Genomic DNA, 23803 nt, shown 5'->3' on the forward strand with positions numbered 1-23803 from the left:
GTTGGAGCCGAACGGGGATCTGGCGGTGGTGACCAATGGCAACTCCGCCACGTGCAATCGGGAGGGGATTATCGGAGCGGTGGAGGAGGTAGGGCGAAGTGTGGACAGTGTGGTGGGGTTGCAGGAAGGTTTCATTGAGGAGGAAGGCATCCACGCGGTGGGTGGCAAGGGTGTGCAGGAACAGGTTTTTGTTGGTGGGAAGGGAGCAGATGTTGTTGAAAAGGATACGTTGCTGTCGCGCCATGACTGGGATTTAAACGAGGGTGTCAAGACGGGAGAAGGTGAAATGGGCCTGGTTGTTGGAGTAGGTGGCGTACATCTTGAGTTGGAAGATGGAACGGGCAGCAAGGGAGATCTGCTGGAGGGTGTGAGGGCGCTGAAAGGGATGAACATTCTGGAGGACGATGGTGAGGAACCTGATGATGTCCTCAGCGGTGGGTGGGGGACGAAGGGAATTGCCAGGAGGGGTGGGGGCGTCCAGAGGACGGACAGGTACGGTGAGTTCAGGAGTGGTTGGAGGGGGTCGGGCTTTGCACTTTTGGGAGTAGGTGGGATGAGGGAGATTGCAGGTATTACAGGAGGGAGGGGATTGGAGGTTAGGGCACTGCCGGAGGAAGTGCGCCTGCCGACAATGCGGGCAGGTGGGGGCCTCGCGGCACTCAGCTGTGGGGTGCGCATTATAGCGCAGACACCTCTGGCAGCGCAGGGATTGAGGAGGGGAACGGGAAGGGTCGACCTTGTACCGCTGGTGGAAGAGGAGGGCACCCTCCTTCAGGAGACGGTCAATGGAAGGGGCGTCCTCAGAGAAAACCCGCATAAGGCGGGTGGGGCCGGCCGAGTTGAAAATGCGGCGGACCGCCCGCACCTCCAGCGTGGGATGGGCCTGGAGCTCCGCCAACACCTCCTCCTCCGTGATCGACGGACTGAGCCGCGTGATCACGGCGGTGAGGGTCGGCGGGCGACGCGAGGGTTGGGGTTGGCGGGTAGGAGATGGAGAAGGAGCAGGGGTAAGGGAGGCGTTGGGACCAAAACGGTTGATGGGGAGACGGGAGAGGATGTCAGTATGGAGGGTTGGGCTGGGGGAGGAGATGAGAACAGAATCTCGGCGAGGAGTGAGGAGGGAGATGGGGGCACCAGGACAATGCTGGCGAAGGAAGAGGGTGAGGTTCCGGGCTTCAAGGAGAGAGGGATCAGGACGGGAGAGGAGGTAGCGGTAGGAGGAAGGGGAAGAGGAGGAGGATGAGGGGGCAGGGACAGGCGGGGAGACTTCCATGGCATCATGGGTGGGGGAAGGAGGACGAGGCGCAGCCTTTTTGGAAGCAGAGGAAGCAGGGGTGCCACCGGGGCGCTTGACGGCGGTGGAGGAGGTGTGGGGGATGGGAACAACGGGAATGTGGCGGGGAGGGGCAGGTCCCGGGGCCGGAGTCGGCGCCGGAGATGGTGACGGTGACGGTGAAGGCGACGGTGACGATGACGATGACGGTGGCAGTGGCGGCGGTGATGGCGAAGGTGACGGGGAGAGCTGGGCGTGGGCAGTGGCCCGACGGGCCACCACCCGAGCTGGAGCTGCAGTGACAGGCTGGGGGAGTGGGGGGAAGGTATCAGAACGAGAGGAGCGGGAGGAAGAAGCGGGAGAGGGGGCGACAAAGATAGAGGGGGAAGGGAGAGTGAGGAGAGGTGGAATGGAAGGAGGGGGGTGGGACTGGGCACACCAAGTTATAGTGGTGGAGGCGGCGGAAGGGGAGGTATAGACAATGGCGGTGGTGGTAGTAGTGACAGTGGTGGTGGGGGCGGACATGACGGGAGAGAGAAACTAGAACGAACAGAACGAAGAGGAGAGGACAGAAACTGGGGACAGACAAAGACGAAGACGGATGAAGACGAAGACGGCCGGAGACCAGGGTCAGGACGGCGGCACAGGACGGCGGCGGCGGGCACCGGCGGCGGCGGCGGCGGCGGCGGCGGCGGCGGCGGCGAGCACCGGCAGGCGGCGACCAGGCGGGGGCGGCGAGCCCCGGCAGGCGGCGGCGGCGGCGGCGGCGGCGGCGAGCACCGGCAGGCGGCGACCAGGAGGGGGCGGCGAGCCCCGGCAGGCGGCGGCGGCGGCGGCGAGCACCGGCAGGCGGCGACCAGGCGGGGGCGGCGAGCCCCGGCAGGCGGCGACGGCTGCGGCGGCTGCAAGGACCGGAAGGCGGCGACCAAGCGGCGGCGGCGGTGACGGCAAGCAGACGACACGGCAGGGATCTTCCACGTCGAAGGCGCACCCTGAGAGTAGCCCAGGCAGTGAAACTCTTCGATGAAGAAGAGAGGGAATCCAACCCTCGAATGTGCCATAGTTAAAATCTGTAATAACCTTATAAAGTGTAAAATTGTTACAGTAGTAAAAAGCAATAAAAAGAACACGAGAAAAGTAATATTGTTAAAAAGACGAAGAGTTAAAAACAGTGGTTGGCATGTGCTCTAGGGCCAATATTCTAGGCAATAACATAAATATTAAACACCGTTGATATTGCACCGGGTAATATAAACAACATAAAACAAATCGCTACAGGAGTCATAAATGAAAGGAAATATAGTGCTGCACATAATCAGCGCCCCTGTTAGCGCTAACTCTAGAATTCCGCACAGGCGGGAAGTGGTTGGAGGCACGTGACCGGCAGAGGGCTCCTCCTACCCTGCGGTACTTCGTTGCAAGCAGAGAATGATAAAATACCATAAAAGTGGATGATTTACATTATCTGAGTAGCGCAGTCAATGAAATGAATAAAGAAGGAACACGAACCTACTAGAGTCATGCGTAAAACGTATGAAAACAAAGTAAATGTGTGATATACTCAATACTAGGAGAACATACGAACACACTATAAATAACAGAGGCGTGGAGTGACTAAGGCTCCTGTACTTACTCCTCTGGGCATCCTCCCTCCCTCCTCTCCCCCTTTCCTCCCCCCTCCTCCCCTGGGCCTTCCCTCCCCTCCCCTCCCCTCCCCTGTCCCTCTCCTCCTGCCCACGTCTCCTTAGCCATTGGTATCCTTTTTCTCCCCCCTCACCCCTGTTCCCCTCTTGGCAGGTCACCGGACTCGTACACGTTACGTGGACATTCGCGCGCCGGAGATCACCGCCATCAGTGTTTTGTGTGTGTGCCTTCCACTCCATCGTTCACCAGTGCCATCGTCATCTTCAGTGTTTGTGCGTCGTCTCATCAGCTAGCAGTGTGGATTATCGACGAGTGTGAACGGCTCCGTGTTTGTCTCTATGTGTCTCCTGTTTTATTGCCCACCGTTCTGTGACTTACGTGTCGTCTCACTGTTTTTGCTCCTTGTATATTCTATGGCTGAAGAGCAGCGTAGTGTGCTGCTGCCAGCCTGCCTGTTGTACAGGTTTTAAAATAACAATAAAGTAAAAAAAAAAAAAAAGTGACTAGGGTGAAACGTTGTCAAATAAAGCAAAGTAGGCATTGGGCACAAAATCGTTCTGCCAGTTAAGCAGTTTATTCGGTTCTCTATTTTTTGCTTTATAAATTTCGTGTTTCCCAGCAAATTAGGAGTGCGGCCCTTTTTCCACCCTGTGAAGAATACGCATACAGTTTTCAATGCTCCGTATGGAATTACCAGTATCAGACAAATGCTGTCCCAAAGCCGCTTTGTTTCGTGGCTGTGAGTGTTCTTTTTACCCCAATTTAAAAGAGCGGCTTGTTTGACCTATATAATATTTGTCACAGTTACTGCAGTCGATCCTATACACTCCAGAGTTATCAAATTTATCATAGTTCCCTTTCAATTTCTGTTTTATTCGTATTTTTATAGTGTTATTGACTTGAAAGCCACATCTGACATCAGACTTTTTAATACATTTTTCTATTTGCAGGGACATTTTGCCGTTAAATTTCATGGGAATAGTTTTTATTCTATCTTTGCTGGTTCTCTTTTGTGTGTGTGTGCCTGCTGTTTGTTAAACGTTTCTTTAGCCTATTGTAAGGGTGCGTGACGTCGTTTGTAGAAAAGCCTTTAGCTAATGCGATCTGCTTTAAAATGCTAAGTTCTTTACGTGTTTCGTTTTCGTCTAAACGTAGACGAAGGAGCCGGTGAACCATGCAAGAGAAGAAAGCTTTTTTGTATCTGGGAGGATGGCATGAACAGGCATTGATGATACTGTCTGTGCAAGTTGGTTTCCTAAAAATTCGTAAACTTACGTTTATTATTTCTTTGCATCCTTAGATATAAAAAATATTTATAGTAATGTCAGGGAGGGGGAGCTGGCGGAAACCACCTTGGGAGAGGGTAAGGAGGGTGGAGAGATGGAGACCGGGTGGGATGTGGGAATATAGGCGCGGCAGCGGGCGGGGGTGGGAGAGGATCGGGGAGACGAGCGGGTGAGGAGGATCGAGTTTGCGGGAGGTGTACAGGAGCTGTATCCTTTCAAGGAAAAGGAGGAGGTGGGGGAAGGCGATGAGATCGTACAGGACCCGCGTGGGGGAGGGGAGACGGATGCGATAGGTGAGGCGGAGAGCATGACGTTCAAGGATTTGGAGAGATTTATAAAAGGTAGGGGGGTGGAGATCCAAGCCGGATGGGCATAACAAAGGATAGGGCGGATGAGGGACTTATAGGTGTGGAGGGTGGTGGAGGGGTCCAGACCCCATGTACGGCCGGAGAGGAGCTTGAGGAGACTGAGTCGGGAGCGTGCCTTGGCTTGGATTGTCTGGAGGTGGGGAGTCCAGGAGAGGCGACGGTCGAGGGTGACGCCAAGGTACTTAAGGGTGGGAGTGAGGGTGATAGGACGGCCATAGATGGTGAGATAGAAATCAAGGAGGCGGAAGGAAGGGGTGGTTTTGCCTACAATGATCGCCTGGGTTTTGGAGGGATTGACCTTGAGTAACCACTGGTTGCACCAAGCGGTGAACCGGTCAAGATGGGATTGGAGAAGGTGTTGGGAGCACTGTAGGGTGGGGGCAAGGGCAAGGAAGGAGGTGTCATTGGCAAACTGGAGAAGGTAGATATAGACTGGGACACTCAGATCTTTAGGACGGGTGGTAGGGACAGAGCATCGAGTGACATTATACTGAGTGCACTATCCGAAAATTGCCTCGAGCAATTAAACAGAGAATCGACTCGTGGAGATAACATCTTGGACCTACTGATAACAAACAGACCCGAACTTTTCGACTCGGTATGTACAGAACTGGGAATCAGTGATCATAAGGCCGTTGTAGCATCCCTGAATATGGAAGTTAATAGGAATATAAAAAAAGGGAGGAAGGTTTATCTGTTTAGCAAGAGTAACAGAAGGCAGATTTCAGACTACCTAACAGATCAAAACGAAAATTTCTGTTCCGACACTGACAATGTTGAGTGTTTACGGAAAAAGTTCAAGGCAATCGTAGAATGCGTTTTAGACAGGTACGTGCCGAGTAAAAATGTGAGGGACGGGAAAAACCCACCGTGGTACAACAACAAAGTTAGGAAACTACTGCGAAAGCAAAGAGAGCTCCACTCCAAGTTTAAACGCAGCCAAAACCTCTCAGACAAACAGAAGCTAAACGATGTCAAAGTTAGCGTAAGCGTGAAGCGTTCAGTGAATTCGAAAGTAAAATTCTATGTACCGACTTGACAGAAAATCCTAGGAAGTTCTGGTCTTACGTTAAATCAGTAAGTGGCTCGAAACAGCATATCCACACACTACGGGATGATGATGGCATTGAAACAGAGGATGACACGCGTAAAGCTGAAATACTAAACACCTTTTTCCAAAGCTGTTTCACAGAGGAAGACCGCACTGCAGTTCCTTCTCTGAATCCTCGCACAAACGTAAAAATGGCTGACATCGAAATAAGTGTCCAAGGAATAGAAAAGCAACTCAAATCACTCAATAGAGGAAAGTCCACTGGACCTGACGGGATACCAATTCGATTCTACACAGAGTACGCGAAAGAACTTGCCCCCCTTCTAACAGCCGTGTACCGCAAGTCTCTAGAGGAACGGAGGGTTCCAAATAATTGGAAAAGAGCACAGATAGTCCCAGTCTTCAAGAAGGGTCGTCGAGCAGATGCGCAAAACTATAGACCTATATCTCTGACGTCGATCTGTTGTAGAATTTTAGAACATGTTTTTTGTTCGAGTATCATGTCGTTTTTGGAAACCCAGAATCTACTATGTAGGAATCAACATGGATTCCGGAAACAGCGATCGTGTGAGACCCAACTCGCTTTATTTGTTCATGAGACCCAGAAAATATTAGATACAGGCTCCCAGGTAGATGCTATTTTTCTTGACTTCCGGAAGGCGTTCGATACAGTTACGCACTGTCGCCTGATAAACAAAGTAAGAGCCTACGGAATATCAGACCAGCTGTGTGGCTGGATTGAAGAGTTTTTAGCAAACAGAACACAGCACGTTGATATCAATGGAGAGACGTCTACAGACGTTAAAGTAACCTCCGGCGTGCCACAGGGGAGTGTTATGGGACCATTGCTTTTCACAGTATATATAAATGACCTAGTAGATAGTGTCGGAAGTTCCATGCGGCTTAGAGAAGTTGCAGCATTAGAAAATTGTAGCGAAATGCAGGAAGATCTGCAGCGGATAGGCACTTGGTGCAGGGAGTGGCAACTGACCCTTAACATAGACAAATGTAATGTATTGCGAATACATAGAAAGAAGGATCCTTTACTGTATGATTATATGATAGCTGAACAAACACTGGTAGCAGTGGGAGTATGCGTGCGGAACGATTTGAAGTGGAATGATCATATAAAATTAATTGTTGATAAGGCGGGTACCAGGTTGAGATTCATTGGGAGAGTGCTTAGAAAATGTAGTCCATCAACAAAGGAGGTGGCTTACAAAACACTCGTTCGACCTATACTTGAGTATTGCTCATCAGTGTGGGATCCGTTTCAGATTGGTCTGACGGAGGAGATAGAGAAGATCCAAAGAAGAGCGGCGCGTTTCGTCACAGGGTTATATGGTAACCGTGATAGTGTTACGGAGATGTTTAATAAACTCAAGTGGCAGACTCTCCAAGAGAGGCGCTATGCATCGCTGTGTAGCTTGCTCGCCAGGTTTCGAGAGGGTGCGTTTCTGGATGAGGTATCGAATATATTGCTTCCCGCTACTTATACCTCCCGAGGAGATCACGAATGTAAAATTAGAGAGATTAGAGCACGCACGGAGGCTTTCAGACAGTCGTTCTTCCCGCAAACCATACGCGACTGGAACAGGAAAGGGAGGTAATGACAGTGGCACGTAAAGTGCCCTCCGCCACACACCGTTGGGTGGCTTGCGGAGTATAAATGTAGATGTAGATGTAGAAGGTGGACGGGGGCTGACTGCGGCGGCATGTCCGCCGTGTACAAAAGGTACAGAAGGGGGTAGAGGACGGAGCCTTGGGGCACGCTGGCAGAGGGGAAAAAGGTGTAGGAATCGGTGTTATGGATGGTGACATAGGAAGAACGGCAGGAGAGAAAGGAGCCGATCAGACGGACGTAGTTCATGGGAAGGGCGAAGGTTTGGAGCTTGAAGAGGAGACCGGAATGCCATACGGGGTCATATGCAAGATGGCGGAGCGACGGGAATTAAGCTGTTCGAAAAGAAGATGAGTGAGGTGAAGGAGAAGGTCGTCGGAAGAGAAGGACGGCCGAAAGCCACACTGGGTAACAGGAAGGAGGCAGTGCTGGCGGAGATGCTGGTGGATGCGTCGGATGAGGATAGATTCCAGGACCTTGCTGAAGACCGAGGTAAGGCTGATGGGACGGTAGGAGGAGACGGCGGACGGCGGTTTGCCAGGTTTAAGGAACATGAGGATACAGGAGGTTTTCCACATGTCGGGGTAGTAACCGGTGGACGGGACTACATTGTAGAGCCTGGCCAGGGTGGAGAGGAAAGAGACGGGAGCTTCTTGAAGGTGACGGTAGGTGACACGATCGTGACCAGGAGCGGTGTTGCGTTTTGTGCGGAGTGTATCAATGAGATCCTGTGTAGTGATAGGGGCATTGAGTTCCGTGTGGGCAATGTTGTCCAAGTACTGGAAACCAGGAGCGAGGGGAGGGACAGAGGTGTCAGTTCGATCGCGGATATTCGGGAAGAGGGAGTAATCGAACTGGGGATCATCGAGGGTGGAAAATACATCGGAGAGGTAGGAGGCAAAGTGATTGGCCTTACTAAGGGTGTCAGGGAAAGGGTGATCATCATGGAGAGGAGGATAATAGGGGGAGGGTTTAGTTCCGGTAAGGCGACAGAAGGCCAACCAGTACTTGGACGAGTTGATTGGTAGGGTGGCATTTAAACGGGTGCATGTCTGTCGCCAGTCCCGGCATTTCTTAGCCGCGAGCAAATTACGAATGTGTCGCTGGAGTTGCCGGTGGCGTCGTAGTGTGTCCGGGTCACGCGTGCGGAGGAAGGCACGGTATAGACGATGGGATTCACAGAGGAGGAGGACGGCCTGTGGGGGTAAGGTAGGACGGTGGGGTGGATGGCGACAGTAGGGACGTGGGCCTCCATGGCCTCAGACAAGGTCTGCTGGAGAAAGGAGGCGGCATGGGTGACATCGTCAGGGTGGTGGTAGGTGAAGGGTGGCTATCGACCTGGGTGGAAAGGGTATCCCGGTAGGCATTCCAGTTGGCACGGGAATAGTCATGGACATACTTAGAGGGAGGGTCATTACGAGGGTCGGGGCGGGGGCGACGACCGTCTGAAGCGGTGAGGAGGACAGGGAGATGGTCGCTACCAATAGGCTCCAGGACATCCACCGTTATGCGGCCAAGGAGGTTGGGGGAGGAGAGGATAACATCAGGAGTGGAATTGGATTCGGGACAGGTGTGCTGAGGAATGGGGATGAGGTCGCCTTGAAGGGGGGAGAGGAACCCATGCCACCGCCGTAACTGGGCGGCGGAACGACTATGGATGTTGAGGTCGGCGGCGATCACGAAGGAGGAGAAGGTACGGTCAATGTGGGAGAGGAAGTCGAAGGGAATAGGGGCGTTAGGGCGGACATAGATGGTGGCGCAGGTAACGGTAAGGCCGGGGAAGAAGAGACTAAGGATCAAGTGTTCGGTGGGGAAGGAGAGGTTGGAGCCTAATGGGGATCTGGCGGTGGTGACCAATGGCAACTCCGCCACGCGCAATCGGGAGGGGATTATCACAGCGGTGGAGGAGGTAGGGTGATGTGTGGATGGAGTGGTGGGGTTGGAGGAAGGTTTCATTGAGGAGAAAGGCATCCACGCAGTGGGTGGCAAGGGTGTGCAGGAAGAGGTTCTTGTTGGCGGAGAGGGAGCGGATATTGTTGAAAAGGATACGTTGCTGTCACGCCATGACAGGGATTTAGACGAGGGTGTCAAGACGGGAGAAGGTGAAATGGGCCTGATTGTTGGAGTAGGTGGCGTACATCTTGAGTTGGAATATGGAACGGGCGGCGAGGGAGATCTGCTGGAGGGTGTGGGGGCGCTGAAAGGGATGAACATTTTGGAGGACGATGGTGAGGAACCTGATGATGTCCTCAGTGGGGGGGGGGGGGGAGGGGGACAAAGGGAATTGCCAGGAGGGGTGGGGGCGTCCAGGTGACGGACAGGGACGGTGAGTTCAGGAGTGGTCGGAGGTGGTCGGGCTTTACACTTTTGGGAGTAGGTGGGATGGGGGAGGTTGCAGGTATTGCAGGAGGGAGGGGATTGAAGGTTAGGGCACTGCTGGAGGAAGTGCGCTTGCCTACAATGCGGGCAGGTGGGGCCTCGCGGCACTCAGCTGTTGGGTGTGCATTATAGCGCAGACACCTCTGGCAGCGCAGGGATTGAGGAGGGGAACGGGAGGGGTCCTAGTCACTCCACGCCTCTGTTGTTTATAGTGTGTTCGTAAGTTCTCCTAGTATTGAGTATGTCACACATTTACTTTGTTTTCATACGTTTTACGCATGATTCTAGTTGGTTCTTGTTCCTTCTTTATTCATTTCATTGACTGCAGTACTCAGATAATGTAAATCATCCACTTTTATGGTATTTTATCATTCTCTGCTTGCAACGAAGTACCGCAGGGTAGGAGGAGCCCTCTGCCGGTCACGTGCCTCCAACCACTTCCCGCCTGTGCGGAATTCTAGAGTTAGCGCTAACAGGGGGCGCTGATTATGTGCAGCACTATATTTCCTTTCATTTATGACTCCTTTAGCGATTTGTTTTATGTTGTTTATATTACCCGGTGCAATATCAACGGTATTTAATATTTATGTTATTGCCTAGAATATTGGCCCTAGAGCACATGTCAACCACTGATTTTAACTCTTTGTCTTTTTAACAATATTACTTTTGTCGTGTTCTTTTTATTGCTTTTTACTACTGTAACAATTTTACACTTTATAAGCTTATTACAGATTTTAACTATGGTCGAGGCATTCGAGGGTTGGCTTCTCTCTCTTCTTCATCGAAGAGTATTACTGCCTGGGCTACTCTCAGGGTGCACCTTCGACGTGGAAGACTCCCGCCGTTTCCCTGCCGTGTCGTCTGCTTGCCGTCCATACTGCCTGCCGGTGCTCGCCGCCGCCGCCGCCGCCGCCGCCGCTTGGTCGCCGCCTTCCGGTCCTCGCCGCCGCCGCCGCCGCCGCCGTCGCCGCCTGCCGGGGCTCGCCGCCGCCGCCTGGTCGCCGCCTGCCGGTGCTCGCCGCCGCCGCCGCCGCCGTCGCCGTCTGCGCCGCCGTTTGGCCGCCTTCCGGTCCTCGCCGCCGCCGCCGCCGCCGCCGTCGCCGCCTGCCGGGGCTCGCCGCCGCCGTCGCCTGCCGGTGCTCGCCGTCGCCACCGCCGCCGCCGCCGCCTGCCGGTCGCCGCCGTCGCCGTCTGGTCGCCGCCGCCGCCCTTCTCGCGCGCCGCCGCCATGTCCCAACCCACCACCACTACCACTATCATTTTCACCTCTCCCTCCGCTGCTCCAACCACCATCACATGGAGCTCATCCTCCACCCCACTTCCCGTCCTTCCTTCTCTCCCTGTCCACCCCACCCCTGCGCCACTTTCGGCTGTACCCACCCCCAACTCCTCTTCCCCTATCACTGTCGCCCCATCGACAGCTACAGACTTTCCGCCGCTCCCCGCACCGCCTCCGACAGGCTCCAAACCTGCACGGATCTCTGCTCGACGTTCCACAGTCTCAGTGACACCCACGCCCCCACCGTCTGCGTCTTCCGCTGCTCAGGGTGGTCCTGCCCCCCGCCATCTCCCCCTGCAACCCGTCCCCCTGCCCCCTCCCCACCCAGTGGTGTCCACGAAACCTTCCAAGCGCCCGAATGCAGACCCTTCCCCCGAAGTCTCCTCCAAAAAAACCCCCAATCCCCGTGACCCACCCACTCCCATGGACGCGGCCCCGACCCCCGCCCCCACCACGCCTGCCACCCACACCTTTGTCCTCTCCAATCCTGACCCTCAATTCCTTGATGCCCGCTCCCTCACTCTCGCCATCCGGAAATACTGCCCCAATGCTCCCATCTCCCAACTGATTCCTCGCAAGGATTCAGTCCTTATAAAATCCCCCAATGCTTCCTTCCACACCGACCTCCTCTCCCGCATCCCTCGTATCCAATTTGGCCAACGTGCAACCCTCACCCCCTACCACACCCCGTCCTCTCCCCGTCAGCCTCAACCTCCCCGACGTCCGCCGACCTTCACCGCTGTGATCACGAAGCTTAGCCCCGTGATCACGGAGGCTGAGGTGTTGGCGGAACTCAACTCCCGGCCCGACATCGAAATCCGCTCGGCCCGTCGCATCTTCAATGATGCCGGGCCGACTTTTCTCATGCGGATATTCACTGAATCCTCCTCCTCTATTGACCGCCTCCTCACCGAGGGAGCCCTCATCTACAATCAGCGCCATAAGGTGGACCCCTCCCATTCCCCAGTCCAATCCTACCGCTGCCAACGCTGTCTCACCTACAACGACCACGTTACCTCTGCCTGCAAGAACCCCCCTACTTGTCCCCACTGCAAAGCTTCCCACTTCCTCAAGCATTGCCCCAACCTCACCTCTCCCCCCTCCTGCAACACTTGTAATGAACCCCATCCTACCTACTCCTCGAAGTGTAAAGCGAAACCTCCACCAGTAACCCCTGAGCTCACCGTCCCTGTCCGTCCTGTTGATGACCCCATCCACCCCAACAACTCGCTCCGTCCTCCCCCTACTGCTGAGGACATCATCCGTTTCACCACCATTGTGCTCCAAAACATCCACCCCTTCCAGCGCTCCCACACTCTTTCCCAAATCGCCCTCGCTGCCCGTTCCATCTTCCATCTTACCACCTATGCCACTTACTCCCACAACCAGGCCCACTTCACCTTCACCCCCCTCACCACCCTTGTCTAACTCTCCACTCCCATGGCACAACAACCATACCGTATCCTGTACCACAACATTCGCTCCCTGCCCACCCACAAACTCCTCTTCCTCCACACCCTACGTCAGCACCGCGTGGATGCCTTCGTCCTCAATGAAACCTTCCTTCAGCCCCGTATCTCCGTCTCCACTGCCCCTTACACCCTACATCGCACCGATAACCCGTACCCTCTGGCACGTGGCGGAGTTGCTATAGGCCACCTCAAGCACCTCCCAGTCCGGCCCCAACCTCTCCTTAACAATCCTGCCGAGCATCTCACCCTCAGCCTCTTCTTCCCCGCCCTTACCATCACCTGTGCCACCATTTATGTCCGCCCTCGCACCCCCATCCCGTACGATTTCCTGGCCCACATTGACCGCAGCTTCTCCACCTACGTGATTGCCGCCGACCTCAATATCCACAGCCGTGATCCTGCCGACCTCCGGCGGTGGCATCAGTTTCTCACCACTCTCCAGGGAGACCTGGTTCCCCTGCCCCAGCACACCCGGCCCGAATCCAACACCACTCCTGATGTAGTCCTTGCCTCTCCCAACCTTCTTGGGCGCATCACCGCGGATGTCCTTGACCTCATTGGCAGTGACCATGCTCATGTCCTCCTCACTATCTCTAACGGTCGCCATCCCCACCACACTCCTCGCCCTGACGTCCCTCCTAAACTTGTCCATGATTACTCCCGTGCCAACTGGGATGCCTACCGGGATTCCATTCACACCCAGGTTGACAGCCACGACCTTACCCTCCAGTCTCCTGATGACATCTCTCGCACTGCTGCCTACCTGCACCAGACCTTGTCTGACGCCGTCGCCACCCATATCCCCACCAAAGCCATCCACCCTCACCGCCCTGCCCTGCCTCCACAGGCCGTCCTTCTCCTTCGGGAGTCCCGCCGCCTCTACCGCTCTTTTCTCCGCACTCATGACCGGGATACACTTACCCGCCACCGGCAATTACAGCGACACATCCGCAACCTGCTTGTTGCGAAGAAACGCCGAGCCTGGCGCCGGACATGTACACACCTCAACACCACGCTCCCCATCAACTCTTCCAAGTATTGGTCTGCTTTCCACCGCCTTACTGGGAACCGCCCCACCCCCCAGTACCCTCTCCTCCTTAATGACCGTCCCTTTCCTGACAACCTCAGTAAGGCCAACCACTTTGCCTCCCACCTCTCTGATGTTTTTTCCATCCCAGATGATCCCCACTTTGATTATTCCCTCTTCCCTGATGTCGTGGACCGTACGGATACCTCTGTTCCTCCCCTTGCTCCTAGCTTCCAGTACTTGGGCCACACCCCACCATCTGCACTTAACACTCCCATCACTACACAGGACATCAGCCTCACACTCCGCACTAAACGCAACACTGCTCCTGGCCACGACTGCGTTACCTACCGCCACCTCAAACACTGCCCTCCCTCCTTCCTTTCCCTCCTTGCCGCCCTCTACAATGTCATCCTTGCCACTGGCTTCTATCCCGACCTGTGGAAAACCTCCCGTATCCTGATGTTCTCCAAACCCAATAAGCCTCCATCTGATGCCTCTTCCTATCGTCCTATCTGTCTCACGTCGGTGTTCAGCAAGCTCTTGGAATCCATCCTTTCCCGGCGCATCCATCTCCACCTCCACCAAAACCACCTCCTCCCAAACACCCAATGTGGCTTTCGACCTTCCTTCTCTGCTGATGACCAACTCCTCCGCCTCACTCATCTCCTCTCCCTCCAGCTTAACTCCCGTCACTCCGCCATTTTTGTCTCACTTGACCTTGAAAAGGCCTACGACCGTGTCTGGCATCCCGGTCTCCTGTTTAAACTCCAAACCTACGCCCTTCCTATCAACTACATCCGTCTGGTGGCCTCCTTCCTCTCCCGCCGCCCCTCCTACGTTACCATCCATCATGCCAATTCCCGCACCTTCTACCCCTCTGCCGGTGTGCCCCAGGGCTCTGTCCTCTCCCCTCTCCTCTACCTCCTGTACACGGCCGATATGCCCCAACCCCCCCCCCCTCCAGTGCACCTCTTGCAATATGCTGATGACACCGCATTCCTCGCCCTCGCTCCTACCCTCCAACGGTCCCAACGCCTTCTCCAGAATCACCTTGACCTTTTTGCTGCATGGTGTAACCAATGGCTCCTGAAACTAAATCCTTCCAAGACCCAGGCAATCATCGTAGGTCGTACCACTCGCTCCTTCCGGCTCCTGGATTTCTCCCTTACTGTCTGCGCACGTCCTGTCCGTCTCACCCGCACCCTCACCTACCTTGGCCTCACCATTGACCATCACCTCACCTGGATCCCTCATCTCCGTTCCATCCAATCCAAAGCCCACAACCGCCTCCGCCTCCTCTCTGGCCGGACATGGGGGTTGCACCCCTCCACCATCCTCCACACCTACAAATCCTTAATCCGTCCCATCCTCTGTTATGCCAGTCCTGCCTGGATATCTGCCCCCCCCAAATTCTATCAGTCCCTCCAGATCCTTGAGCGTCATGCACTCCGCCTCGCCTTCCGTATCCGCCTCCCGTCCCCCACGCGGATCCTCTATGATCTCATTCCTTTCCCCCATCTGCTCCTCTTCCTCGAACATATCCGCATCCTCTACACCTCCCGCCATCTTCAACCCCCTCACCCCCTGGTTGCTCCTCTCCTCTCCCATCCTTGCCCCCTGCCACGTCTTCACCGTTGTGTCCCCCCTACCCTCCATCTCTACACCCTCCATCTCCTTTCCCAAGGTGGCTTCCGTCAGCTCCCCCTCCCGGATGATGCCCTCTCTCCCTCCATTTATCCTTCCTATCAACTCTGATCCTCTCTCCCCCTCCTTTCCTCTGTCCTTTCCCTGGGCTCCCTCTTCCCACCCCCCCTTCCGTCCTGTTTCCTCCCCACTACGGCTCTCCCCACCTCCCTTCTCCCCCCCAGTCCTTTTGTATTCCCCTCCTCTGCCTACCCCCCTCCCTGTCGCGTCTGCCCCCTACCCCTCTTATGGGTACTCATCCTCCATCAGCTCCTTTCCCGGTTCCCCCCCCCCCCCCCCCTTCGCTTTTACTCTCCTTTCCCCCCTTTTTGTTTTCCCATCTCCTGTCCAGTTTCCCCCCACCTGCTCTCGACTGTGGTGTCACCTTTGCCGACTTTTTCGTGCTGTGTTCTAGTGCCTATTCAGTGTTGTGTTGCAAACAGAAACCATGCTGTCGCTGGGTGTGAATTTTATATACTTTGCGAACAGAATCCAGACTGTCGCCGTGTTTTTTTTAACTGTCTATTGTTTTCCCTGTCTGCTCCGTATGTATTTTTATTCGCTTCATCATCCCTCTGTTGCTTGTTTTAATTTCCCCATTTTCTTTTCACCTTGTTACTCACTAAGTCCCCGATTTTATCGCCTGTTTTTTATTATTATTTATTCTCCTGCTCTTTGTGAGAAAAACTGTAGGCTGCAGAGCGGCGTCCTAAGCTGCTGCCAGCCCGCCCCCTTTGGGGGGAATTGAAATTCAATAAAGGAAAAAAAAAAAAAAACAAAAAAAAAATTTAACTATGGTATCCCCCCTATTATTTTCGCTGTTTCAATTAATTATTGAAAAACAGTGTATGCTGACATAAGCGACATCTGGTCAACTTACTACACAAACATCTGGTAGCTACTCCACGGCAGCAAACAGTAGTTTTACTGACAACATGACTTGTGCATGTGATGTGATTTGTATGTATTTGACGATGCTGGTGCTGATTCCGCATTTAATAGTTGACTATCTACTATGGGTCCAGTGCATTAGGACTTTGATTTTATGAGACATGTATACCTCTTTACATTTAAAGGGCACAAATGTAAATTTTGTCAGCACTACTTTTCAATATGCTCTATGTACTGTTCTTAAGCTGTATACAGTTTGCGAGTGTATTTATATTCGTCCCATTTTTGCTGCAGATCTGATGATGGTCATTAAAGGCCGAAACCGGTAATCCGTTAAACAGGAAAAAAATTGTGACCATAGACGGAAATTAAAGGAAACTTATTCAATATACGGGTCACTGTGTTTTTCGCGACGATGTCGCCGCTTGTGAATGTATATCTTTGTGTGTAACACAAACCGAGTATTATAAGGTATCTAGATTTCTGGTATATGAAAAATTTCTTTGAGGTACTTATATAAACAGAGGTGTCCTTGCGTTGGTATGTTAATGATCGATTCGTTTTATCATAGTGAAGTCAATTACGGTTGATATTCTGATCATGGACTGTTATATGTCGTTCTGTAGACATTTGAAGAGTAGTGGTTTTCAGTTTATCCTGTGGAAAGTTGAATTGCATATCCATCTAAGGTACAGCTCTCTCATAAGTACTTCCTCATGTTTAGGTTGTTCAACTTGACAACTCATTTCTTTTATCTTGCGTACACATTGTTCGTTTGTTTTGTTGACATAGTCTTCCTGTGAAGATGGTCGCTACGACAGAAACCGGCAGAGGATAAAGAAAAAATCTGATAAATTTGTACATCTGATGGCAAACATGTATTTGTTCCAATTCTGACAGCTGTATCGAGTCACCTCGTCAAAATGTTTGTTTTAGATTAACATTTGCCACAGCAAGTGACTCTCCATTTTATTTTGAAAGGTTGGACGATACGGATTGGAACGAAGAAACACTAGCAACGGATCACCTGAGACGCCCTGTTCTCTCGCAGTTACTGCGCGCTCTTCGCCAAATCATGAAAGCTGTAAGTGCCAGGAGAGGATGTGCCGACCAGCACGACTGGAATTTTCGTCAGCAGCACCTGAACAAAAGTGGTGAGTGTCGCATTTGTATGTTCCTTTGGTTGCAGGCTTTCTCGGCGAATTCCTCTGATGAAGTTTCGTCAGCAGCACCTGAACAAAAGTGGTGAGTATCGCATTTGTATGTTCTTTTGGTTGCAGGCTTTCTCGGCGAATTCCTGTGATGAAGTCTTCTCGAGTTGTGAGCCAAGTTGTGCCGTTGTCTTGATGCAGCTTTCGATGAGTTTCCTATTGGTCGCTTCAGTTGAGCATGGCGAGTGAGAAAATTGCCCAAATGTTGCGACAACATGACGGCAGGTCTCGCCTGATAACTCGAGAATGTTTGAGCAAGTCTGTTAATGTCACATAAAGTGTGATGTGCTCGTTAATGTATACTGTCAAGAAAATCTCACCTGTGATAATGAACAATGGACATGTAGGTGACTGGGGGTTGTGTCGAAGCTGAGGACTCTCTCCTAATCAAAGAATATAAGAAACAATAACTTAGAACTAACTAATAAGCACACGAGAGGAAAAGAGCAATAATCAACACTAATCTTGAGGACAAACTTCTATTGATGTCAGTTCAGGACATCAGACAAAATATTAGTGACCTCCGAGTAGCGATCGCCCCAATACCGCAGTACAGTACACTGCCCGTACCATTGATGAAGGCCTACGTTCGACGGCGCAGGGAGTTGACAGGTTTGTCCAGAACGACCGTTTCCAGCTGGAGTCACTCGCTACATCCCACGGAGCTTCCAAATTTCTGCGATGTTGACTGCTACGTTTCACATGCCTGTCCCAGACATCTTCTGTGAGAATATGATCGGATGATTTAGCGGGCTAGTCGAGATGCGATAGCGTGCCTAAGTAGTCGTCCAACCAGTAACGTATCAATACAGCCCTGTGGACACAACTGTTGTGTTAAAAAGCAGGAGTGTGCACGCCATACACTATACATGAAGGTATGGTAGATATCAGGAATTAAAGTTATTGCGTGATGTGAATTTATGTAGACTGCATGTGGACAAAACTTCTACGCAAAGCTCCGAAACGTCACTGTGGAAATGGCGAAAGTGCAGAAAGCTGCTGCCATTTTCTTGCGAAATTGCCAGCCGTGGTGGCCGAGCGGTTCTAGGCGCTACAGTCTGGAACCGTGCGACCGCTACGGTCGCAGGTTCGAATCCTGCCTCGGGCATGGATGTTTGTGGTGTTTATAGGTTAGTTAGGTTTAAGTAGTTCTAGGTTCTAGGGGACTGATGACCTCAGATGTTAAGTCCCATAGTGCTCAGAGCCATTCTTACGAAATTGATAGAGCTTTCAGGCCATGTAGTGCCCTGACACACTCATGCCTTGAGGTTATATGGTTCACTACACAACATTAACCCCAGAAGAACAGGGAACATGAAAATTAAGAATAAACCCCTTATTCTTAGAGACGGTTTAATATGGATTACAAAGCACACTGGGGTTTGGCAAATTTAGTTTATTTATTTACCAACAGAGAACTCGGCTTTGTTTGGTTATTTGTTTTTCCAGGCTTCTATTAATCCATCTTCTCCTCCCTGTCTCTCTGCCCATCTCCTTCCACCCATTCTCTCTGCCCACCTTTACATCTCCCCCTCTCTGTGCATCTCCTCCCTCTTCTGTCTGTCTATCACTTCCTCTCCCTTCTCTCTGGCCATCTCCCTCTCACCCCTCAATCTGTTCATCTCTTCCACCATCTTTCTCTGTCCACCTCCTTATCCTCCCTCCTCCTATTCACCTCCTCCATCTCTCAGCTCAGCTATGCCCATCGGCATGTATAGCCTCTGGAACCCATTCTGACGCTATCCACACAACACACCAGTCATTAAGTCAGCCTAGATGTCAAGCATTACCAGTCCTTTTCGTTCTCACCCCTAGTGGAGCGAGGTGTTTCATACCCCGCAGTATTTGTTTCCAGACCACATAATTATGTGTACCAAGTTAGGCTGAAATCAATCCAGTGGTTTAGGAAGAGATATGGAACACACACACATACATCTATTTTATGTATGTAGGATGGTCAGAAACAGTTTGAAAATTTTGAAAGGGTGTTTCAGAGGCGGTTGTTCTGAGAAATAATTATTAAGAGAAAATACGATGCGTTGCGCCGTTTTTCAGCTAATTAGCATTGAAGTTAGCCAATCAGGTCGTCTCACGTGCAAATTCAAGCAGTCTCACAGAGGCTTTCGTTTCCTCCGACCGAAAAAACGTAGCTTTTGCTCGCTTATGTTTAGTTTCTCACTTCCAAAGAACTATAGTGTTGTCTCTGTTATATAGGGTGCTACAAAAAGGTACGACCAAACTTTCAGGAATCATTCCTGACACACAAATAAAGAAAAGATGTTATGTGGACATGTGTCCGGAAACGCTTAATTTCCGTGTTAGAGCTCATTTTAGTTTCGTCAGTATGTACTGTACTTCCTCGATTCACCGCCATTTGGCCCAATTGAAGGAAGGTAATGTTGACTTCGGTGCTTGTGTTGACATGCGTCTCATTGCTCTACAGTACTAGCATCAAGCACATCAGTACGTAGCATCAAGAGAATAGTGTTCATCACCAACGTGGTTTTGCAGTCAGTGCAATGTTTACAAATGCGGAGTTGGCAGATGCCCATTTGATGTATGGATTAGCACGGAGCAATAGCCGTGGCACGGTACGTTTATATCGAGACAGATTTCCAGAACGAAGGTGTCCCGACAGGAAGACGTTCGAAGCAATTGATCGGCGTGTTAGGGAGCACGGAACATTCCAGCCTATGACTCGCGACTGGGGAAGACCTAGAACGACGAGGACACCTGCAATGGACGAGGCAATTCTTCGTGCAGTTGACGATAACCCTAATGTCAGCGTCAGAGAAGTTGCTGCTGTACAAGGTAACGTTGAACACGTCACTGTATGGAGAGTGCTACGGGAGAACCAGTTGTTTCCGTACCATGTACAGCGTGTGCAGGCACTATCAGCAGCTGATTGGCCTCCACGGGTACACTTCTGCGAATGGTTCATCCAACAATGTGTCAATCCTCATTTCAGTGCAAATGTTCTCTTTACGGATGAGGCTTCATTCCAACGTGATCAAATTGTAAATTTTCACAATCAACATGTGTGGGCTGACGAGAATCCGCACGCAATTGTGCAATCAGTCATCAACACAGATTTTCTGTGACCGTTTGGGCAGGCATTGTTGGTGATGTCTTGATTGGGCCCCATGTTCTTCCACCTACGCTCAATGGAGCACGTTATCATGATTTCATACTGGATACTCTACCTGTTCTGCTAGAACATGTGCCTTTACAAGTACGACACAACATGTGGTTCATGCACGATGGTGCTCCTGCACATTTCAGTCGAAGTGTTCGTACGCTTCTCAACAACAGATATGGTGACCGATGGATTGGTAGAGGCGTACCAGTTCCATGGCCTCCACGCTCTCCTGGCCTCAACTTTCTTGACTTTCATTTATGGGGGCATTTGAAAGCTCTTGTCTACGCAACCCCGGCACCAAATGTAGAGACTCTTCGTGCTCGTATTGTGGACGGCTGTGATACAATACGCCATTCTCCAGGGCTGCATCAGCGCATCAGGGAGTCCATGCGACGGAGGGTGGATGCATGTATCCTCGCTAACGGGGGACATTTTGAACATTTCCTGTAACAAAGTGTTTAAGTCACGCTGGTACGTTCTGTTGCTGTGTGTTTCCATTCCATGGTTAATGTGATTTGAAGAGAAGTAATAAAATGAGCTCTAACATGGAAAGTAAGCTTTTCCGGACACATGTCCACATAACATATTTTCTTTCTTTGTGTGTGAGGAATGTTTCCTGAAAGCTTGGCCGTACCTTTTGTAACACCCTGTATAGTCTGTCACAATTTTTCTTTGGGAATGCTTGCGAAAAGCGGGACATCACGGTTTGAGTCCCAGCCTGGAACAAATTTTCATTTGTTCTGAAATATTCTACAAGTGATACTGAAACACAATCGCAATTTGCGAGGTCATGCTCACGAAAGAGGCGCATTTTACCTGGTAATGAGTACTGAACAAGTGGTAACTCATGGACTCAAAAGATGTATATGCATTACCGCACTTTATCGTGCGCATATGCCAGAATTAGCGCACGCAACAACTTGATTGGCTAACTTCAGTGCTGTAAAACTCGCAAATGGTGCAAAGTATCGAACTTCTTCCTTAAGAATTATTTCGATACATCCTTCCCTGCAAAACTCTTACAAGATTTTCAGGGTGTTTCAGACCACCCATTTATAGATTTATGTATGTATTTCAGCTTGCACATTTACGGTACTGATGCTCGTGTTGACTGGCACTGCTTCTGATGACTGCTGCTTGCACTGCTTCTCATGACATTGTTGCTTGCAAGTCATTAATGTTATCTGAGACTGTGCGGTCACGTTCTGGTACAGAAAGTGCATCTGTTGCTGTTGGCAAACGACTGTGCACTCGCTGTAGACATTGTTATAAATTACGTTAAGGTGACAGGCTATATAAGTAACCACACAGTCGCTCGCTTGGCGTTAAGGCGTGTTTATAGACGGCATCCTACTACGTAAAATCAGCTTTATGATGTAGAAACTGACTACAATTGTCACATCGTAACCACACTCAAATCTAAATCCGGAAGAAAGAAACTGACTAAAATTTTGCAAGTTGTAACCACACTGAGACCCAAATCCGAAAGCTGGGTCGTTAATGAAAGACAACATTTCGCCCTGAAGCATTTTCATTAAGAACACCAATATCGAGTCAGAACGGAACTGATCCCCCTTGGTGGAGAGCACAGCTATTTACACAAACTTTGAACATTCCGGAAAGCTAGTATCTGTGCAACCATCGAACATTTCAGATGTAGAAACATTACAAAAATAAGATAGTTCAAGAAGTTTCCAGAAATGATAAATACGTCATATTGGGCCCAGCGACTGGCAACATGCCAGCTAGTGGTGCTAGCATTACATTACATTAATACTTGTTCCAAAGATAATGAACACGACACTTTGTAGTGATGTGGAACATGTCAGTTTAACGTAAGTCTTCATCACACACGTTTTTATTTTTTACTATTTTTGTTTTGTTTTATTTTATTTTTACAGTTATTCCTTTATATCTAGAAATTCGTCTATTGAGTAGAAGGGGTTGCCGTTCAGAAACTCTTTTAATTTGGTTTTTAAATATTGGCTGGCTAACTGTCAGTCTTTTAATGCTATTTGACAAATGACCAAAGATATTTGTGGCAGCATACTTCAACCTCTTTTATGTCGAAGTTGGATTTAACAGAGAACAGTGAAGATTATACATCCTTCTAGTGTTGTAGCTATGCACTTCCCTATTACGTTTGAATTAGGATGGATTATTAATAAGAAATTTCATTAGTGAATATACGTCTTGCGAAGGTACTTCGAACATCGTCAGTTCCTTAAGTAAATGTCTACAAGGTGATCCTGGGCGCGCTCCGGCTATTATTATGATTATATGCTTTTGTATAATGAATACTTTTTCTCTTAATGATGAATTACTCCAAAATATGATGCCATATGAAAGAAGTGAATGAATCACCAAAATTAGCAATAACCCTAATAGCATAAGTAGTTAAACCTAACTGTTCCAGCAGATCGTGGATGTGTTTTTTTCCAATTCAACTTCTCATAAATGTATACGCCCAGAGATTTTGAATATTCTGCCTTAGCAACAGATTCCTGTAGAGAGTTTATATTTATCAATGGTGTTAGGCCATTTACTGTAGAGAATTATGTACACTGTGTTTTCCCAAAAATTAGTGAGAGTCCATTTGTAGCATTGGCCCCTCTATGGAGAAAGAGCAACATGCTGTTTCAGATCTTCACATTGGAACCGACTAGTGCACCTTGGCTCTAGATCTTGTCACTGGTCTTCTGAAAGGCAATGATGATGGATTCTCACATCCTGGTCGAGCTGTTACATTCTCTTCACTATGATGAGCATCAAAGGTAACTCTTACTATGGAAGCTTCACGTTCGTCGTCTTGGTTTTCGGTTTCCTTGAACATCCCATCGTCGATCTGCGTCTCTGACCTGTAGTACGTCTTCATGCGGAGGACATGGACTATGTTACAAACGCGTAAAAATCCATACATAGTCTCCTGGGCTGTATTTCATTAGGTGACACATGGCATTATACCACCACCGGCATTCTTGTCAGCGTTCGGTGTCCGTATGCAAGCCAGCTCACCAGCTTCCTCGCTCGTGCAGTGAGGTGTCTCACGCAGTCGCCCAACGTATCTGACTGAACAGTGTACCCACTGTCGCTTTGGCCTTGCGACTGTGGAGCAGTAAGAACAGTGTGAAACTCGCAGAGTCTCGCTTCTCTTTGTTGAATTCGAACGTCGCCACATCAGCATAAATTAAGAACATATCTGCCAACATCTTATTAAAGCATTCGTGGGAGCGTCTCTCTGTGGATGATAGGCAGTTGTCATCCTGTGGGTGATGTCATGAAACTACTTCTGATACTACTTCTGATACTAGCCTCGACTAGATATCTTTTTACGATCAGAAATCATCACACAGGATTGTCTGTGCTTTAGAATGACGTCTTCTACGAGAAATTTTGCAATTTCCAGAGCTTCGGCATTTGACACAGCTTGCATGCAGGGTACAGACTATTATCCATCGATTCCCATTTGTCGACCT

General features: G+C 50.6%; 1 protein-coding gene across 1 annotated transcript in view; it reads left to right on the forward strand.

Annotated features, from left to right (window-relative positions):
- The window catches only part of LOC124598977, a gene marked incomplete at its 3' end in the record, with an annotated part of 199740 nt that overhangs the window by 60934 nt on the left and 115003 nt on the right, over nucleotides 1–23803 (forward strand). Inside the window, exon 3 of the mRNA XM_047136038.1 lies at nucleotides 16959–17131. Coding sequence (XP_046991994.1) covers nucleotides 16959–17131 — 173 coding nt within the window. The remainder of the gene's footprint in view (nucleotides 1–16958; nucleotides 17132–23803) is intronic.

Source organism: Schistocerca americana, chromosome 1 (assembly GCF_021461395.2).
Source record: "Schistocerca americana isolate TAMUIC-IGC-003095 chromosome 1, iqSchAmer2.1, whole genome shotgun sequence".
In the NCBI taxonomy this organism is placed as follows: domain Eukaryota; kingdom Metazoa; phylum Arthropoda; class Insecta; order Orthoptera; family Acrididae; genus Schistocerca; species Schistocerca americana.